The 17,540-nt window shown below is 42.9% G+C and overlaps 1 protein-coding gene across 2 annotated transcripts in view; it reads right to left on the minus strand.

Moving 5' to 3' along the window:
- Positions 1–17,540, minus strand: part of TRANK1 (tetratricopeptide repeat and ankyrin repeat containing 1) — a 55,473-nt gene extending 37,933 nt beyond the window's left edge. The window contains exons 1-6 of one of the 2 annotated variants that reach the window (XM_082044201.1): positions 17,450–17,540; positions 10,376–10,498; positions 6,467–6,601; positions 4,576–4,699; positions 3,065–3,215; positions 1,922–2,040 (exon numbers count right to left, since the gene is read on the minus strand). In XM_082044201.1, coding sequence (XP_081900327.1) covers positions 1,922–2,040; positions 3,065–3,215; positions 4,576–4,699; positions 6,467–6,601; positions 10,376–10,416 — 570 coding nt within the window. In that variant the 5' untranslated portion in view covers positions 10,417–10,498; positions 17,450–17,540. Of the gene's footprint in view, positions 1–1,921; positions 2,041–3,064; positions 3,216–4,575; positions 4,700–6,466; positions 6,602–10,261; positions 10,499–17,449 lie in introns of both variants that reach the window. The other variant, XM_082044202.1, reaches the window with a different exon arrangement.

Below are 17,540 nucleotides of genomic sequence, written 5' to 3' on the forward strand. Positions count from 1 at the left end.
TCTAAATTGGAGAGATATGAGTTTGATGGATGGACTGTTGGATGGATAAGGAATTGGCTGGACAGCTGTATCCAAAGAGTTACAGTCAATGGCTCAGTGTCCATATGGAAACCAGTAACGAGTAGTGCCCCATAAGGGTCTGTACTGGGACCAGAACTATCTAATATCTTCATCAGTGACACAGATAGTGGGATTGCATGGTACATTCAATTACTCAGCAAGTTTGAAGATGGCACCAAGCTGAGTGATGCAGTTGATATGCTTGAGAGACAGGATGCCATCCAGAAGGACCCTGACAGGCTCAAGAAGCAGGCTCATGTGAATGTCCTTGAGTTCAACAAGACCAAGTGCAAGGTTGCCCTGCACCTGGGTTAGGGCAATCCCCAGTATTCATACAGACTAGAAGATGAAAGGATTGAGATTAGTCCTGTGGAGGAGGCCCTGGGGGTACTGGTGGCTGAAAAATTGGACATGAGATGGCAACATGAGCTTCTAGCCCAGAAGGCCAATTGTATCCTGGGCTGCATCAAATGAGACGTGACCAGCAGGTTAAGGGAGGTGATGCTGCCCCACTACAGGAAACACATGGACCTGTTGGAGATGGTCCAGAGGAAGCCACAAAAGTGATCAGAGGGCTGGAACACCTCTGCTATGAAGACAGGCTGAGAGAGTAGGGGTTGTTCAGCCTGGAGAAGAGAAGGTTTTGGGGAGACTTTATTGCAGCCTTTCAATATATAAAGAGGGCTTATAAGAAAGACTTTTTAACAAGGCCTGTCATGACAGGGCAAGGTGCAATGGTTTTAGCCTGAAAGAGGGTAGGTTTAAACTGGACATAAGGAAGAATTTTTTTATTATATGGGTGGTGAAACACTGTAACAGGTTCCCCAGAGAAAGTGTGGATGTCCCATCACTGAAAGTATTCAAGGCCAGGTTAGACTGAGCTTTAAGCAACCTATTTTAGCGGAATATGTCCCTGTCTGCTGCAGGGGGTGTTGGATGGGCAATGTGAGGCTGCAGTCAGTCTATAGCAGTCCCTCTCTGTCACTCCCTCCTCCTTATGCTTCTCCCCTGCTCCGGTGTGGGTCCTCCATGGTCTGAGGTTCCTCTCAGGAGCCTGCTCCTGCATGGTCTCTCCACAGATCACAAGGGAACCCCTGTCCTTGAGCACCTCCTCCCCCTCCTTCCTCTCCTTCTGCAACACTGGTGCTCACAGGGCTGTTTCTCTCACTTTTTTTTCCCTTTGTTCTGCTAGGCAGGATTTTGCCCGTTTTAAAACACCCTCTCCCAGAGGCAAAATCACCACAGCTGAGGGGCTCAGCCATGTCCTGTGGTGGGGCCATTGGAACTCAGAGAGCCCCTGCAGCCCCCCCTGCCAGCACCTCACCACTGACAGCCAATACAGGTGTAACCCTGACAATGATCAATTTTTTTTACAGTCACTATAAAAAAGAAGATTAAAATAATTTCAGGTGATTCACCTTCTGATTTTTCTAAGTGATCTGGGTTTTTTTTAACAACCACATACGTCCACTGAGATGGCCCTTTATCTGTGGGCCTTTCACGGACAGTTTCAAAAATCCAGCTTGTCATACAGAAGGAAAAGTAAAAGTGACCACAAATAAACACATCTTTTTCCCGCTGGTTTCTTTCGAGAATAATGACTCTAGATGGCACTGTAATTATAGCAGAGACAACAGCAAGAGACAAGCAGGATTCCAAGTTCACTGTATCCCTTTGAGAAATGAATTTCAGAAATTATTTATCACTTAAAGTATTTTTCAAGTCTTAAAAACAAAGACATTTGAACTAGCAAACAATAAATATTCCTGTTTTGAATTTTAAAGGTAACATGAGCTCACCCCAACAAGGTAGGACATGAGCACCCACTGTGTAGCAGTAGGTAATGCAGCAACAGACTTACCCGCCATTTCCCTTTCTGGGCCAACCTTTCTATCACCCCTTGCCAAACCAGGGCATCAAACCTTGCTCTGAAAATATAATCATATGCAGGGGGAAAAGTTGGTGGGAAGACTTGTTCATCTGCAAGAATAAGCAATCAAGAAAACTGTTTAGTATACACAGCACTTAAAAGTTGGGGTCTCCAACTAAAGTACATCATTGTACAGTGACAATTTTAGCCTGATTAATACCTAGAAGAACACCAAATAGGGGCTCAAATATCCCTAGCCACCAAGCTGATACGGCACCTTGTTATCAGCAGCCAGTCTTCACTAAACAAGGGGAATAAATAAATTTAATCCCTGCCCTCAAGGAACACCTCTAACCCTCAAGACATTGTGAACCTCATGGTGGTTCTTCCACCTGCGGGTGAGCCCAGCTACAGATGCTGCTAAAGCTAATCAAGGTCCTTAACACAGGGCTATAAGTTCAAGTAAATGCAGTAGGGGCACAACTCGAAATCTCCTGGCACACCTGCAGGCCCTACCAGACAAAGCCTGTCAACTGGACAAAAACACAAGTAGAGGAGGAGAGGGCAGGCAGACAAAGGGTGGACATTGCACAAAAAACCCCCTGTATGATGCCACAGAAATGTCGAATTCCCTCTTTTCATTGCTGTCCATTGCTAGCTGAGGGAAAGTCCCCCACACTGGAATACACTGCCCTGTGAACTCAAGTTTAAGCTGAGTATCTTCTTATTATTTTCAAATCTACCTAGCTAAAAGAAAAGCAGAGTGGTCTGGACAAAAAACACTAAAGCCTTAGGGGTCTGTAGCTACAAATCTCAACCCTTGCCTCCCTGACTCTGGATTTCAACCTTTCCTAACTATTCCACAATTGATGTGTTCTTGTGACACAACACACTCCCCTGCACAGTGTTTTGGGATTGTTGGCATCTGCTATATATAAACTGGACCAAGTTCACCACATCCTTTTGATTAGGCCACTCAACTTATTCATAATCCTCAAACAGGCCTGAGGCACTAAGGATCAAATGAATGATCTCACAGAGGATGCCCTAATGAGGATGATGTTATTGTTGTAGTGACGTTGCCATCACTACTGAAAGGCCGTTAGAAAAATTAAGCTCTTAATTTGAGTTTACCGTTGACACTTATGAAGATTCCTGCTACAAAATCAGCAACTTGAGTTCGATCTGCAGAAGCATTCAGGAGAATCAAACCTCTATGAAACATAGAAATCGCCTCATACGTGTCTGGTAACATGATCAGTGACTGGCCAGCTCTATAATAAGCCTGAGAAAAAAAGGAAAAAAAAAAAAGACCATTGTTGGGAAAATATTCTGATATCTTTACTACAAAATAAATTGTTATCATTTTTCCTAAATTCTCTAATTACGCTATAAAAATGACATGTAGTACTATTTTTACAGTTTCTTAAACATAGATCCAAAAAAGTGCAATAAACACCCTAGAAATTTACAATATGCTACTGATGTCATAAAAGATGCTATGAGTGACAGATCCCAGAATACAAAACTTGCAAAATAACTACAGGATGAAAGACATACTTTTAGGAAGAATATTTTGACCTCCTCTGAACAGATTTTGTTTTGTTGTTTGATTTCTTTTTCGTCACAAGGTCCTGAATATAAGTGTATGTCCCCAGGTCACTGCATTTTGCAGAATTTACCAAAACGCATATATTCATCAGCCAATGGCACCTGAATATGTTTATATTAACCACACAACTAGGTTATACCGGCTCAGAGTCACAGTGGAGTCAACTTGTTTAAACCAGGTATTTGGCATACTGCAATACAGTGCAAGTTAAATTGATATTTGCTTGCAATTTTACCATATCTAAATCAAATATCTTCTAGTAAAGTCTCTGGGAGTCTGTAGCGGTTAGTCCTGAAGACTATTTATCGTACATAAAAGCCAACCCAAGTCTATGATTTCATATTATAAATACTGTACAATCTCTATTTATTCCCAGCAGATGAGTATTTGAGTCAATGTGTATTTAATCAGTGCGTACTTAATCACAAGTGCACGTGTAGTGTATTGTTCTGTCCACTGGCAATACAACATGACCTAGAGCACCACGTACCACTCCCAGGAACTGCAGGCACATTAACATGTAAAGAATATTAGGGCACACAGTCCAAGGGAGCCTTCAAAGCTAAGTGCCCATCCCAGACCTGGCTGCTGTCAGTGACTGATGGATCTGTACCATAAGCCAGGCTCTGCAAGACCATAGGTGAACACAGAGCTGGTAAACCTCACCACTGATGGGATCTGTGCAGCGTTCCGCGGCCCCAGCAGAAACCTGGCCAGTGCTGTGTCATCCCGGGGTCACCAGCATCACAAGGGCACATAAGATTTTATTACTTGCTACCACCTTGTCTGGGATATTAATGAAATAGTTATCTTTCTTGAAAGCATTGGTGGCTCTCTTATTGGGACCCAGAAAGAACCAGCATCTCCTGGTGAAAAAGAGCGCTGCTTCATTTCATCAGAAGTACTGTTACAGTAGTAATTCTGATACGCATGTACAGCCTCAGACACCGATCCTGGAGTTTTATGCTATGTTTGCTTATCACACCTCAAAAACAAAACACAATAAAAACCAGATATTTAAACATCTGCCTACCTTAATATACTCTGGATCCCAGCGTAAGCTCTGGTAGGCAGAAAACACTGCTTCGTTCCATTTACCAAGATTATACAAGGCAGTTGATTTGTTGCAGTGTAACACAGCTATGTCCCTGGCACACCTAAAAAAAAAAAAGTCTTTAGCATAACCATTATAGCTGTTTACTCGCTTGAAAAATATGCATTGTACTTCATAGTTAGCAACAAGAAAAAGGTCCACATACCACGCACCTAACAAAATCATAGGTAAAAATGGAGTTGTAGAAAACAAAGATCATTTGAACAGCAGCTATAAAATCTCTTAGTGACATCCTAAGTGATACCTTAGTGATATCCTGGTCTTTTCTGAAGCAAAAAGCCAACCCACTGGAATAATACAGTATCAGGATTTAGAAAGAGTTGAGACCAGTGGGGTCAAACTCATTTTCACCGGCGGCCACATCAGCCTGGCGGTTGCCTTCAGAGGGCCGAATGTAATTTTAGGACTGTATAAATGTAACTACACCTATTACATTCGGCCCTCTGAAGGCAACCGCCAGGCTGATGTGGCCGCCAGTGAAAATGAGTTTGACCCCACTGGTTTAGACCATCTTAACACACCCAGACACGTCTCAGTGAAAGCCAGTGGCCAAGAATGGGAGAAAACAGACATGCAAATGGAAGCTGCTAGATGGAAAGAATGCTAAACACATTTTGGTCACCAAAAAAAAACCTAAACACATTTTACTGTATCACCAGTTGATGAAGTCAACAGAATTATCCACATCTACACCAGGTAAGAAATAAAGAAATATATTTTAGAGAACAAGAATTTACTAAAGTATGTAAAGCATCTGCTGGATCCAACAGATTTTCTGGAAAGAGTTACACACAAATTACAGGACTACAGTTCAGGGGAACTGGGAAGCCTGGAAAACTTGTCTTGCCTATGGTCAAATAAATAGTACGTGCTACAGAGCTGCATCCTTCATCTTATTCCTATCTACAAATATACACTCAAGAAAGTTGCTTCAACTACACCGAACACGTGCAGGGCATGCTCTTGCACACAGGCAAATCCTGACGAGGCAGCCTACAGCAAGGGGACAGGAGATGCTCAGGAGCAGATCCCTGTGGTACAACAAAGCCTCACTGCCTGCGAGGGGCAGGTGCTAGTTGCAACCTGCTCAGCTCTGTCCGGTGTGTGTATAGATATATATATATATGCATATATATACACACATACTTCCTGTATATGCTCTAGATTTACTTTACTACTTAGTCTAAATGGGCAGTAGTAGAAATAAATGGCTGGTGTTAAATTACATTAATAGCAGTGTTAATACATGGTAATGAATATTTAATTGTTAACATAATACTCAACTATTTAATCCCTAATAACATTAGCAACTGGTGTTAACTGATGAAAACAAGCACTTAACATTTGGAAATAAATACTCGAAGAACTCTTCTGCTAAAAAATTATCTGAGAATACTAAGAAAGATCAAGTAACAAGAACAAAGTAACTTGCATGAATCACTTTAATCGGATGACCCATGCAGCAACAGGCCACAGACATGGCAGAATCTCAGCATGTTAGCTAAGAAACAGAAGTAATTTAGCAGAAACCAACATGGTTTACAGAAAATTAATTTGTGTTTTAATTACACTAATTTATAATTGATACTTATATAAAAATATTCAGATTACAGTCACTAACTAATCTCCCACATATGTGGCAGGAACAGCAATTCCTCTTTAATTATAAAACTAGTACACTGAAGAGTGTGACAAAAGATACAAGAAAAAGCAGGTATCAGGGCAAGAAATACAGTTCTGAGTTAACTGTAATACTGCAAAAAATTCAGACTGTCTTATGGTTTAAATCTTGTAATTCAAGAATACTTACGGGACCCATTGTATTAAACAACCAAGCGTATTTAAAGCTTGATCATACTTTCTGATAGCCAAAGCGTAATTTCCATTTTTAAAATCCTGGTTTCCAGCTTGTCTCATATGTTGTGCATATTCCATGGCATCCATGCTAATTAAGAGAAAAAAAAAAATTAATCAAACAGAAGCATTGATTTATGAGACACTTCTGTCCCTAAAATTCACTTACATTTTCACCTTAGTTTTTGCATATTTGAAAAGAAGGACAAAAGAGCACATATTTTTTGTTGGCTGCAGTTGGAATAGTAAAATACAACTCAGGTGACAGCCTCCTCTTTGCTGGCGATGCCTCAACTTCCCATTTATTTTTTAATCAACTTCAGCTAACCAGATCTATCACTGGTATGCATTTTTTCAGTTCTTCTCGTCAAGTCTTAAACTATACTTTTAAAATTAAAATCCCAAATTATTTAAATGCATGCCCACACACACTAAATGCAGGAGGAAATTCCCAAGAGAACAGAGTTTGTATGTTTAAGAAATACATGAAGCTATACATCTCAATCAATTAAACACAAAACTGATTTACTTGCTTTTTATTTATCTTCATGCCTTTTGTTCAGCCTCTCTGGATATACATACAACAACCCAAGGGATACAAAACCACATTGAAACTGGATTACTGCATGAAAACACTGTAATGTAAGTATTTTAATAGTACATAAGGACTTCAAATCAGATATAAAACAGTTATTAAAATGAATATTGCAAGCACCTGAAGAAAACAAAAGCTGAAACAGGCATTAACTGCAAATGACTGAAAACATATTTAACCATTAGAATTGCAAAATCAGGTTCATTACATAAAACTTATCACATGATCAAGCAGCTAGATAAGGGCAACAAACAAAAGAGGAAAAACAGCTACGTGTATGTTGAGAAACAACACAAAGTCACAGACAAGAGAAAAATCCAATGCTAAAGTCTTGCGCAGAACTGTGTTCACAGATGTGTTGTCTCAAAGATGGATTCTCCACCCAATCCACACATAGTTGAGATAGTAATTTAATTACAATTCTGCTCAGAAAGGGGTGCTAGCTGGTAGTCCGCTAAACTAGCACACCTCAGTTTCCAAGACTTAGGTTATTTATGCATTGGTCTGTATTGAACTCCTCCTCTTTACTACATATCCATTCCTACCTATTATATATGTTAATTGGCTAAGAGTCTTCTCACCTTCATTTAAAGATACAGTGTCTTAAAAATTCATTGTTCACATTCAGTGGGTCGAGGTCTTTGGGTAGTGGGCGACTTCCAGAGTAGAGGTGTGGTTTTCTTATTATAATTAGTTAGTTCCCTTTTCAGGACACCAATTTGTGGAACTTTGCTGACATACCAAGTTAATTTAGATAAGGATACTGAAATTCAAGGATATATAACCCTTGTTTTAAATCCTTTTGACATTCTACTCATTATAGATACCCTATTACTCATTATCTTCAGTACATTACTTGTTAGAGTAAATAATGTCACCATAACTTCTAACAGTTAGTAACCAGATGGGTTTTAGGATTAAAAGCCAGCTCCATTACCTGCAAAAAACCTATATGAAACTCACAAATCTCAGTACTATTAAATAAGATTAATTCACCAAAAAGGAATGCACAGATTCACTTATTATCATGCATTAGCAGGCCTGGAACAAAACCAGTTAAGAGTATGTAACTTCACAACCTGCCAACATAATCCGCAGGGTCTCTTCCCAACAGAGAAAACTAGATATTTTTAACTATATGAACCTATGGACAAACGAAGAAATGCTACTGGCGTATTTTCTCTATAGTACTTCTCAGGATGACCCTGAAACACTGAGAATCAATACTGTAGTCTGAACACAGAGGTATGAAGAGGCACGCTGTGGATGGCACTGCTAAGTGCAAGTGCTAAAAGATAGTTCTAACTCATGATTTCATAATTCTTTCAGCTTTCAACGTTTTAGTATCAGAAGGTTACATAACTTATTTTCACCAAGAATTACACCCAAACAATTCAATGACAAAGGATCTTCTTCATGCAGCAATACACATGAACCTGTGGTTTTCTAAATCATAGTTGAATTTCAAGCATTCATTGGTTTTTGTTTTGTTTGTTTGTTTTTTAAGAAGGCTATCCTTCTGCTTAGGATGAAATTTTTACCCAGAATTATACTTATCTTTTAATTTTAAACTACTTGAAGTATAATTACAAATAAAAAGTATTTATTTGTACAACAAAAACCCCTCAATTGCAATACACATTTTAAAAGGACTTTCAAACGTGCCCTGTGCCGAGAAGTTTTGGAACTGAGCTTCCTGTAGATGAAGAGCCAGCATCCCCTCCCCACTCCAGGCAGCAGGACTTCCAGCAGAACACAAATTCCCATCCTCTTCTAGCACTGGAGTTTCCCAGCCAAAGCACCAAACTGTGGGTAATTTCAATAACTGGGATATCTGCTGCAGGCTTCGGCAACTACACCAAAGTTTGCAGACCCAAGAAATACGCAGGCATGCAAATCTGCCATCTAAGTTAATGATCCAAAAGAATCACTGCGCTGACTAGCACAGCATATCTTGCTATTGCCTAACATCTTCCTGAAGCATAAACAATTTTAACTCAAAAACAGTGGATTAACTCAAGTCCTATTATATTACGCCTGCTGAACGCAGCAATCATTACATAAAAATGTTGGCTATTACTGTCATGGTTGCCAGCTGGGGTTAAACTAAGAACCACACAGTTGCTCACTCATCCCCCTCCCCCAGCAGTGGGATGGGGGAGAGAATAAAAAAAAGAACAAAACAAAACCACTCATGGGTCAAGATAAAGACAGTTAATAAGACAGTAAAGGAAGGGAGACTAATAGTAATAATAATAAAATAATATACAAAACAAGCAGTGCACAAAGCAACTGCTCATCACCCACTGACCAATGCCCATCCCATCCCCGAGCAGCAATCACCACCCCCTGGACAACTCTTCAAATTCATATACTAAGCATGACATCATATGGTATGGAATATCCCTTGGGCCAGTCCAGGTCAGCTGTCCCAATTCAGTCCCCTCCCAGCTTCTTGTTTATCACCAGCCTCCTTGCTAAAATGTCCTTGATTTGGTGTCCTGGTTTTGGCTGGGATAGAGTAAATTTTCTTCCTAGTAGCTGGAATAGTGCTGTGTTTTGGATATAGGATGAGAATAATGTCGATAATACACTGACATTTCGGTCGTTGCTAAAGTAGGCAAGATCTTTTGAGCTTCTCATGCCATGCCAGGTGCACAAGATGCTGGGAAGGGGCACAGCCAGGACAGTTGACCCAAACAGGCCGAAGAGATGTTCCATACCATATGATGTCATACTCAGTAAAAAAGCTGGTGGAAGAATGAGAGTGGGATGTTCAGAGTGATGGCATTTGTCTTCTCATGTTATGGTGACATGTGACAGAACCCAGCTTTCCTGGGGATAGCTGAGCACCTGCCTGCCCCCGGGAAGCAGTGAATGAATCCCTTGTTTTGCTTTGCATGTGTGCGTGGCTTTTGCTTTAATTATTAAAATGTCTTTATCTCAACCCATGAATTCTCTCACTTTTCTGATTCTCTCCTCCATCCCACCAGGGGGCGTTGAGCAAGCAGCTGTGTGGTGCTTAGTTGCCAGTTGGGGTTAAACCACAATCAACCAAAACACCAGTATATTATTGCTGGGATTGAGCACGGGCAGTACACAGGAACAACTACAAAACCATGGAGGAAATGCAAAGAGTAAATTTATTTTCATTACCTTGCAAACCAAAGGATCCCTGACACAGCACTCCAGCAGAGGCACACAAGCAGAGATGCAGGTACTGAGGAGCTTAGTCCATGTTAGAGGATCACCGACCCTGATGCTTTTCACCTGTATTTCAAGGACTCATGCAGCTGCAGTTTTTCCATCATGCTTTGATCTTCCTCACAGCAGAGCAGGAACCTCAAGCATGTTCGATAAAGTGCCTTTGAGTCTACCACAGGCCTATGTTACCTAAACACAGAGGTTCCACTTGTGAAGCACAGAAGACTAAAGAACAATTACTATGATATAAATGTTTTTCTGCACCCCAGGTGCAAGTAATTTGACCGTGTTTACAATCCTCCTCCCAATCTTCCCTTATATTCCAAAAATTATCAACCTTCTGCTCGAACTAAATCAAAAACACCACTATACCAGCTACTAGGAAAAGAAAAAATTAACTCTATCCCAGCCAAAATCAGGACAGGTGCTGGGTTAACCAGTACAGGTAAAAGTCACAACTGCATCTGAGTATAAATAATGAAAGATTTTGTCTTGGTGAGTGCTGTGGGTTAACCCCAGTGGTCAGCTAAGTGCTTGATTCCCTCCCCCCTCTACCCAGTGGGATGGAGAAAAAGGAAAGGAAAAGTAAAAGGAGGATAAAAATTGTTTACTAAGCAAAAGAGAAGTGGAAGAAGAGAGAAAGGAAACAAAACAAGCAATGCAAAGGCAATCATTCATCACCTCCCACAGGAAGACCAATGCCCGGCCAGGTCCCGAGTGGAAGATGGCCAATCTCCCTTGGCCACCTCCCCTTCTTTTCTATTGCTGAGCATGATGTTACATGGCATGGACTCTGCCTTCAGTCAGTTTGGGCCATCTGCCCAGTTGTGGCCCCTCACAATCTCTTGCAGGCCCCCCAGTCTATTCACTGGGGGGGAGGTAAACTGAAAAACAGAGTAAGCCCCAACACTGTGCAAACATTGCTCAGCAATACCTAACACATGAGCGTTATTAGCCTTGTTTTGGTCACTAATCTAAACCACAGCACCATACGAGCTACTATGAAGAAAATTAACTCCACCCCAGCCAAAAACAATAAAGTGGGGATTTCTCCTAAACTACGGAGTCCATGAAACACATAAATGTGCAGGGACACTCTAAGGTCTGGAAGACCCTTCCCAGCACACTGTTGAGACCTTGTCCTTCAAAGGAAAGAAAACAAACAAACAAAACCCACAACAATGACGACGACAACAACAACAACAACAAAACAACACACAACCAACAAAACCAGATATGATGGTCTACTCTGTTCACTTTTTTTGGACTGAGGCCACCAGCACAACCATTACAGCAAAATGAAGCATATTAATTTCTACCCAAATAATTAGAATCATAGAATCAGTTCACTTGGAAGAGACCCTCAGGATCATCCAGTCCAACTATAACCTAACCTAACTCTAGCACTAAACCACATCCTTAAGAAACTCGTCTAAAAGCCTTTTAAACACCTCCAGGGATGGTGACTCCACCACTTCCCTGGGCAGCCTCTTCCAATGCCTGACAACCCTTTCCATGAAGAATTTTTTTCCTAATATCCAATCTAAACCTCCCCTGGTGCAACTTGAGGCCATTTCCTCCCATTCTATCACTTGCTACTTGGGAGAAGAGACCAACACCCTCCATGCTACAACCTCCTTTCAGGTAGTTGTAGACAGTGATAAGGTCTCCCTTCAGCCTCCTTTTCTCCAGGCTAAACAGCCCCAATTCCCTCAGCTGTTTCTGGTCAGACTTGTGCTCCAGGCCCCTCACCAACTTTGTCGCCCTCCTCTGCACTCTCTCCAGCACCTCAATGTCCTTCTTCTGATGAGGGGCCTGAAACTGAACACAGGATTCAAGGTGGGGCCTCACCAGTGCTGAGTACAGTGACACAATCACTTCTCTAGTCCCGCTGGCCACACTATTCCTGATACAACCCAGGATGCTGTTGGCCTTTTTGGCCACCTGGGCACACTGCTGGCTCATGTTCAGCTGGCTTTCAATCAGCACCCCCAGATCCCTCCCTGCCAGGCAGCTTTCTAACCATTCTTCCCCAAGTCTGTAGCACTGCCTGGGGTTGTTTTGACCCAAGTGCAGGACCCGGCACTTGGCCTCATTAAACCTCATACAATTGGCCTCAGCCAATTGATCCAGCCAGTCAAGATCCCTCTGCATTAAATCAAAATATTATACGGTTAAGTCACAAACAATCGGTTCCAACCCATACCATTGCCAGTGGGCAAAATTCCCATTTACTTCACATTTTGCCAACTCCTGTGTTATTGTAATGGTCAGTGTCTTACTGAACTGCTTCAGTCAGACTGTCCTGAGAAGCAGAGCAGCTTTTGGGGTTTAAAAGGCTAAGTTTTGATTCCTTTCGCTTCAGCAGATGAGCCTGAAAACACGAACAGAGACTGCCCAGAAAACCCATTTGTCATTCTTGAAAACTGCTGTGTTCCTTATACCAGCTATCTGCCTCAAGAGGACAGCTCGTGCTTTCTGAACATCTGAACCTGGAAATTCATGCTTTTAATTATTCTTGATACCAAAAGTTAAACTTTGAGATTCCATCCCTATGGCATTACTTGGTAGTATAATAATGTTTTTATTCTTGAAGCACAGTAGCTTTCCATAATGTAAGCAACAAATGGAGTATAGCAATCTAGGAACTCTGAATCCGAATTTAAAATGTGGTGAGAAAGGAGCATCCTCCTATTTCCAAGTATTCTGACTGCTAAAGACTGTGCATTCCTCATTCCTGTTAAGCAGAGGAATAAATAAACTTTCTTCCTTCTTAACCTAACAGGCAGACATTACCAACTGGGAACAGGTAAGGAGAAAAAAAGCCCAACAATGCATCTAAAATGTGGTTGAGTGACAACTAAATATATTTCAGCAGCATTCAAATAACTCATGTTTTCTTATCAATCTCCAGGCTCTCATTAGCTTTTGCCCAACAATCACACACTGGCTCAGAGAGCATGGTGCCACCGAGAACATATTGCCGTGTTACCCAAACCTGGTACATCAGAGGGACCCCTCCAGCCACATGCCCACCACTGGTACCATCCATCCAGGTAGTCCAGCAGTCAACCAGCAAAAGGACACTGCAAATAAATCTTCCAAATAACGTGTTCCATATGTCCTGGTATAGATATGTGTGAATGTCAGGGCAGGACCAAGAAGAAAAGAGGAAAAATATAGGATGAGAAGGCTCTAGCAGGCCATAACTTGAAGAGGCAATGCTCTGCCTGTTAGCCAGTTTTATTTGCTTTATTGACAAAAACAGCCTCCTTTGGATGCATATAAGCATAACCCTGATGGTGAAAAGCAGAAAACATGTACTTATTTCAGGAGCTGTCATGGCTTAACCCCAGCCAGCAACTAGGACCACACGGCTGCTCACTCACACCCCACCCCCAAATGGGATGGGGGTGAGAACTGAAAGGGAAAGAAGAAAGTCATGGGTTGAGAGACAAACAGTTTAATAAGACACTAAAGGAAGAGATAATAATAATAACAGATACAAAATAAGTGATGCACAATGCAATTGCTTACCACCCAGTGATACCCAACCCATCCCTGAGCAATGATTTGTGAACACTGATGCCATACTGCTGATCCTGGAAAAGCAGAGACCTGGACAGCAGTATGCACTCAAACACAATCACACCAAACTGCTGGGCCCGGAAGAACAGTGCCCTGGTCTCAAAGAACAAATCCCAGAAAGACAGCAAGCCAGAAAAGCCAGCTCCGGCTACATACAGAGCATGACACCCATGGTAGGGAATATCTCATTGGCCAGCCTGGATATCAATCCAGGTACTGTCCTGTCTGTACCCCCTCCCAGCTTCTATATGCACCTGCAGCTGGAAAGTTGAAAAAGCCTTTGGTCCCTTGGCAAAAGCCAAAACACGAGCAAGTCCGCACATTATTTTTTCATACCAACACCAAAACACAGCCTAGCTACTGGAAAGGAAAATACTAATTCTGTCTCAGGCAAAGTCATGGGAAGTTCAGTGTGTTATCACATTATTCTCATACTAAATCCAAAACAAAAGACTGTGCTAGTTACTTAAAAGATTCTAACTACTATTAAGAAAATTAATCCCTGCAAAACCAGCACAATTACTCGTAACTAAGCCCAGCCGTCTGACAACTGCATCTAGCCACACACCAAACTCACACAGCTCACACTGTTTAGCAAACTCAGATCCTCTTCAGATGCATGACCAGCAAACAAGACCACAAAAACAGGACCCAAACCTGGCCAGAAGTACTGGACCGACCCTGCCAACTCACCCAAGCAAAACCTCAGGACAAGGACACTACTAAAATGCTACAATTAAATCCTCTTGAGCAGAGACTTGTGGTTGACATGCACGCAGTAAAGGTTCTAGACCAGGAAGCAACATGGCAAGGAAACAGAAATCAAAAGCACGTCACCAAGAACAAGGCAAAACTTTCCATGAAATGAGACGGGTGCACAGATCCCTGGACACCAGTTCTGTACCTGCTTTATACTATGAGCATACCCTGTGAAACCAGAATTTTACATCCATGAATAGGGCAACTGAAACCTGACTGACTGGCTCCTGACTGGCTCCTACAGACCACTTGGGATGTCCTGAGTCTGTCTATAAGGTATCTTCACACCACTGAAGTGTGGTCCCTTCCAATCCCAAACATACTGTGATACTGTGATACTGTGAAATTACACCACATTCTCGGAAGCCCTCTAGAAAAATTACAAAGAAAAATAACACTACTGAAAGACAAGAGATCACAGTGCTGTTTACAGGCAAGACCTCAACACATTGCTGATTAATTTGGTGACAAATGCCACAGACTGTTAGGGACTGGAAGCGACCTCAAAAGATCACCTAGTCCAATCCCCCTGCCGGAGCAGGAACACCTAGATGACGTTACACAGGAACGTGTCCAGGCGGATTTTGAACGTCTCCAGAGAAGGAGACTCCACAACCTCCCTGGGCAGCCTGTTCCAGTGTTCTGCCATCCTCACTGAGAAGAAGTTTCTTCTCAAATTTAAGTGGAACCTCCTGTGTTTCAGTTTGAACCCATTACCCCTTGTCTTATCATTGGTTGTCACCAAGAAGAGCCTGGCTCCATCCTCATGACACTCACCCTTTATATATTTGTAAACATGAATGAGGTCACCCCTCAGTCTCCTCTTCTCCAAGCTAAAGAGACCCAGCTCGCTCAGCCTTTCCTCATAAGGGAGATGCTCCACTCCCTTAATCATCTTCATTGCCCTGCGCTGGACTCTCTCAAGCAGTGCCCTGTCCTTCTAGAACTGAGGGGCTCAGAACTGGACACAATAATCCACACCAGGCCTCACACAAGGCCACGACATATCATCCTGGATTTAAGGTGGCATCTCGGAACATCTCTCCTCCTTTTCTTGCAAGCTGAACTCACACCGAGTACATGTGCACTACCTTTCCATAGAGTCATGGAATACCCGGCTGGAAGGGAACGCAAGGATCACCTGGTTATTCTTTTGTTGAAGACTGCTTCACAGCTTGCAGCATTGACAGGTTTGGCCTAGTTCACCAGCACACCTTGTTTTGCTAAGTGAAATGAAACAGGCTTTTTCACTTTCAGTTTCAACTTACTCTCCCCTCTTTATAACCTACCAATAACAAGCTATACCTAAGAGAACATATGGTTGAGTCAAGTATGGAGTTGCATTTTTAAAGAAGAACTCTCTGTATACATACATATACTTAGGATTTACAGTAAATGAGGAAAGGACTTGCATCATCTCCCATTTTACATACAGCAAAAATAATGCAAAAACATGTTCAACATGCTATCTAAACTGTGTCACTACTGTCTTAAAAAACAAAACAAAAAACTCACAAAATAGTGGAAAAAGTTAACCCTGCTTCCTGTTCTCTGAAACGACAACAACCTTGAAATTCCTGGTCTAGCTCAGCCATACAAGACCCAACTCCATCCAAGAGGGAGGTGTTTACCCTGCTGCAGTTGTTTGCTCAGCCTAGCAATGTTCCTGTCATCAAACAAAGATGACCGGCTAAGAAAGCAATGGCAACAAACAGCCTCATATTTCCTTGGTACAAATTAGCTCAAGATGATATCGCATCTGAAATGGGAAAAACAAAACAACAAGGTTTTCAAGCTTGTGCACAGTTCACAGCCAACACTTGACAAGTTTAACTGCATGATGGCAAAAACACTGGTAGAAAACACTCCCTTTCGCACGTTTTCATGAGAAAACAAAGCCTCTTCCCATTTGCAATAAGCCCATTCTATCAACCTGAAGTTCATTTTCTGTAAATTGGCAAAAAAATAGTAAGACTGATGAGAGATCTTTTTGCTTTTTTTTCTTCTGAAGTGCACACTGTGCTCGAACTCCTTTTCAAACAAAAAGTCTGTTTTGTTAAGTGACCACTCCATGACCTTGTAAAACAGTTTTGCTTTTCAGGGAAAGGATCCAAAACCACTGAAGACAATGCTCAGCTCCAGGCTGTGCCAAAGGAGTTTTCTTTCTTCTTTTCAAGCACGGATCCATCACCCCAGCTCCCCCAGCTCCTCCGCGCAAGCTGTACCAGGCCGGCACACACTCCCCAACGCCTGGCAGGGGCAGGAATGAGCTCTTCCCTTCTTCTCCTCCAACCACCCCCTACATTCCCTGGCAGGTTTCCCAACCAGCCCGGCCACACTCCCTCCCCGACACCCCGCACGCTAAATCCCGCACCCGCGAAGCGCGACCCCTTTCCCCGCACACACACAACTTCCTGATCTGTGGGAACCACCCGCTTAAGTACACGGGAAGTTCACGCCAGCTCCACCAAGGTGGGAAGCCACTACCCCCCAGGGCAACAGCTCCTATTGCTTGTGCAGGCAGAGCCGTGCAGTGCACGACGAACCGCGCAATGCATGCAAGGCAGAACCGCGCAACGCTTGCAAGGCAGAACCCTACGGGGCAGGCAGCGCGGGCAGCTCCAGTCACGGCGGGTATGCACCCCGACCGTGGCTCCATCAGCCGCACCCCCCAAAAAACGCCGCAGGAAGCGGCCGCAGACGCGGTGGCTTTGCGGTGCCGCCAGGCAGGCGCAGGGCCGCCGATGCCCCCGCCGCTCCCCCACGCACATGCCCCGAGCGGGGTGCACCTACCTGCCGGCCACCGCCGTGCACCGAGGTCCCCGGGGCCCGCTCCTGCTGCCGCCCATAAACACGGGCACCCCGCGGCCCGCTCCGCCCCCCG

The sequence above is a fragment of the Streptopelia decaocto genome, assembly GCF_964273445.1.
Source record: "Streptopelia decaocto genome assembly, chromosome: 2".
NCBI classification, from domain to species: domain Eukaryota; kingdom Metazoa; phylum Chordata; class Aves; order Columbiformes; family Columbidae; genus Streptopelia; species Streptopelia decaocto.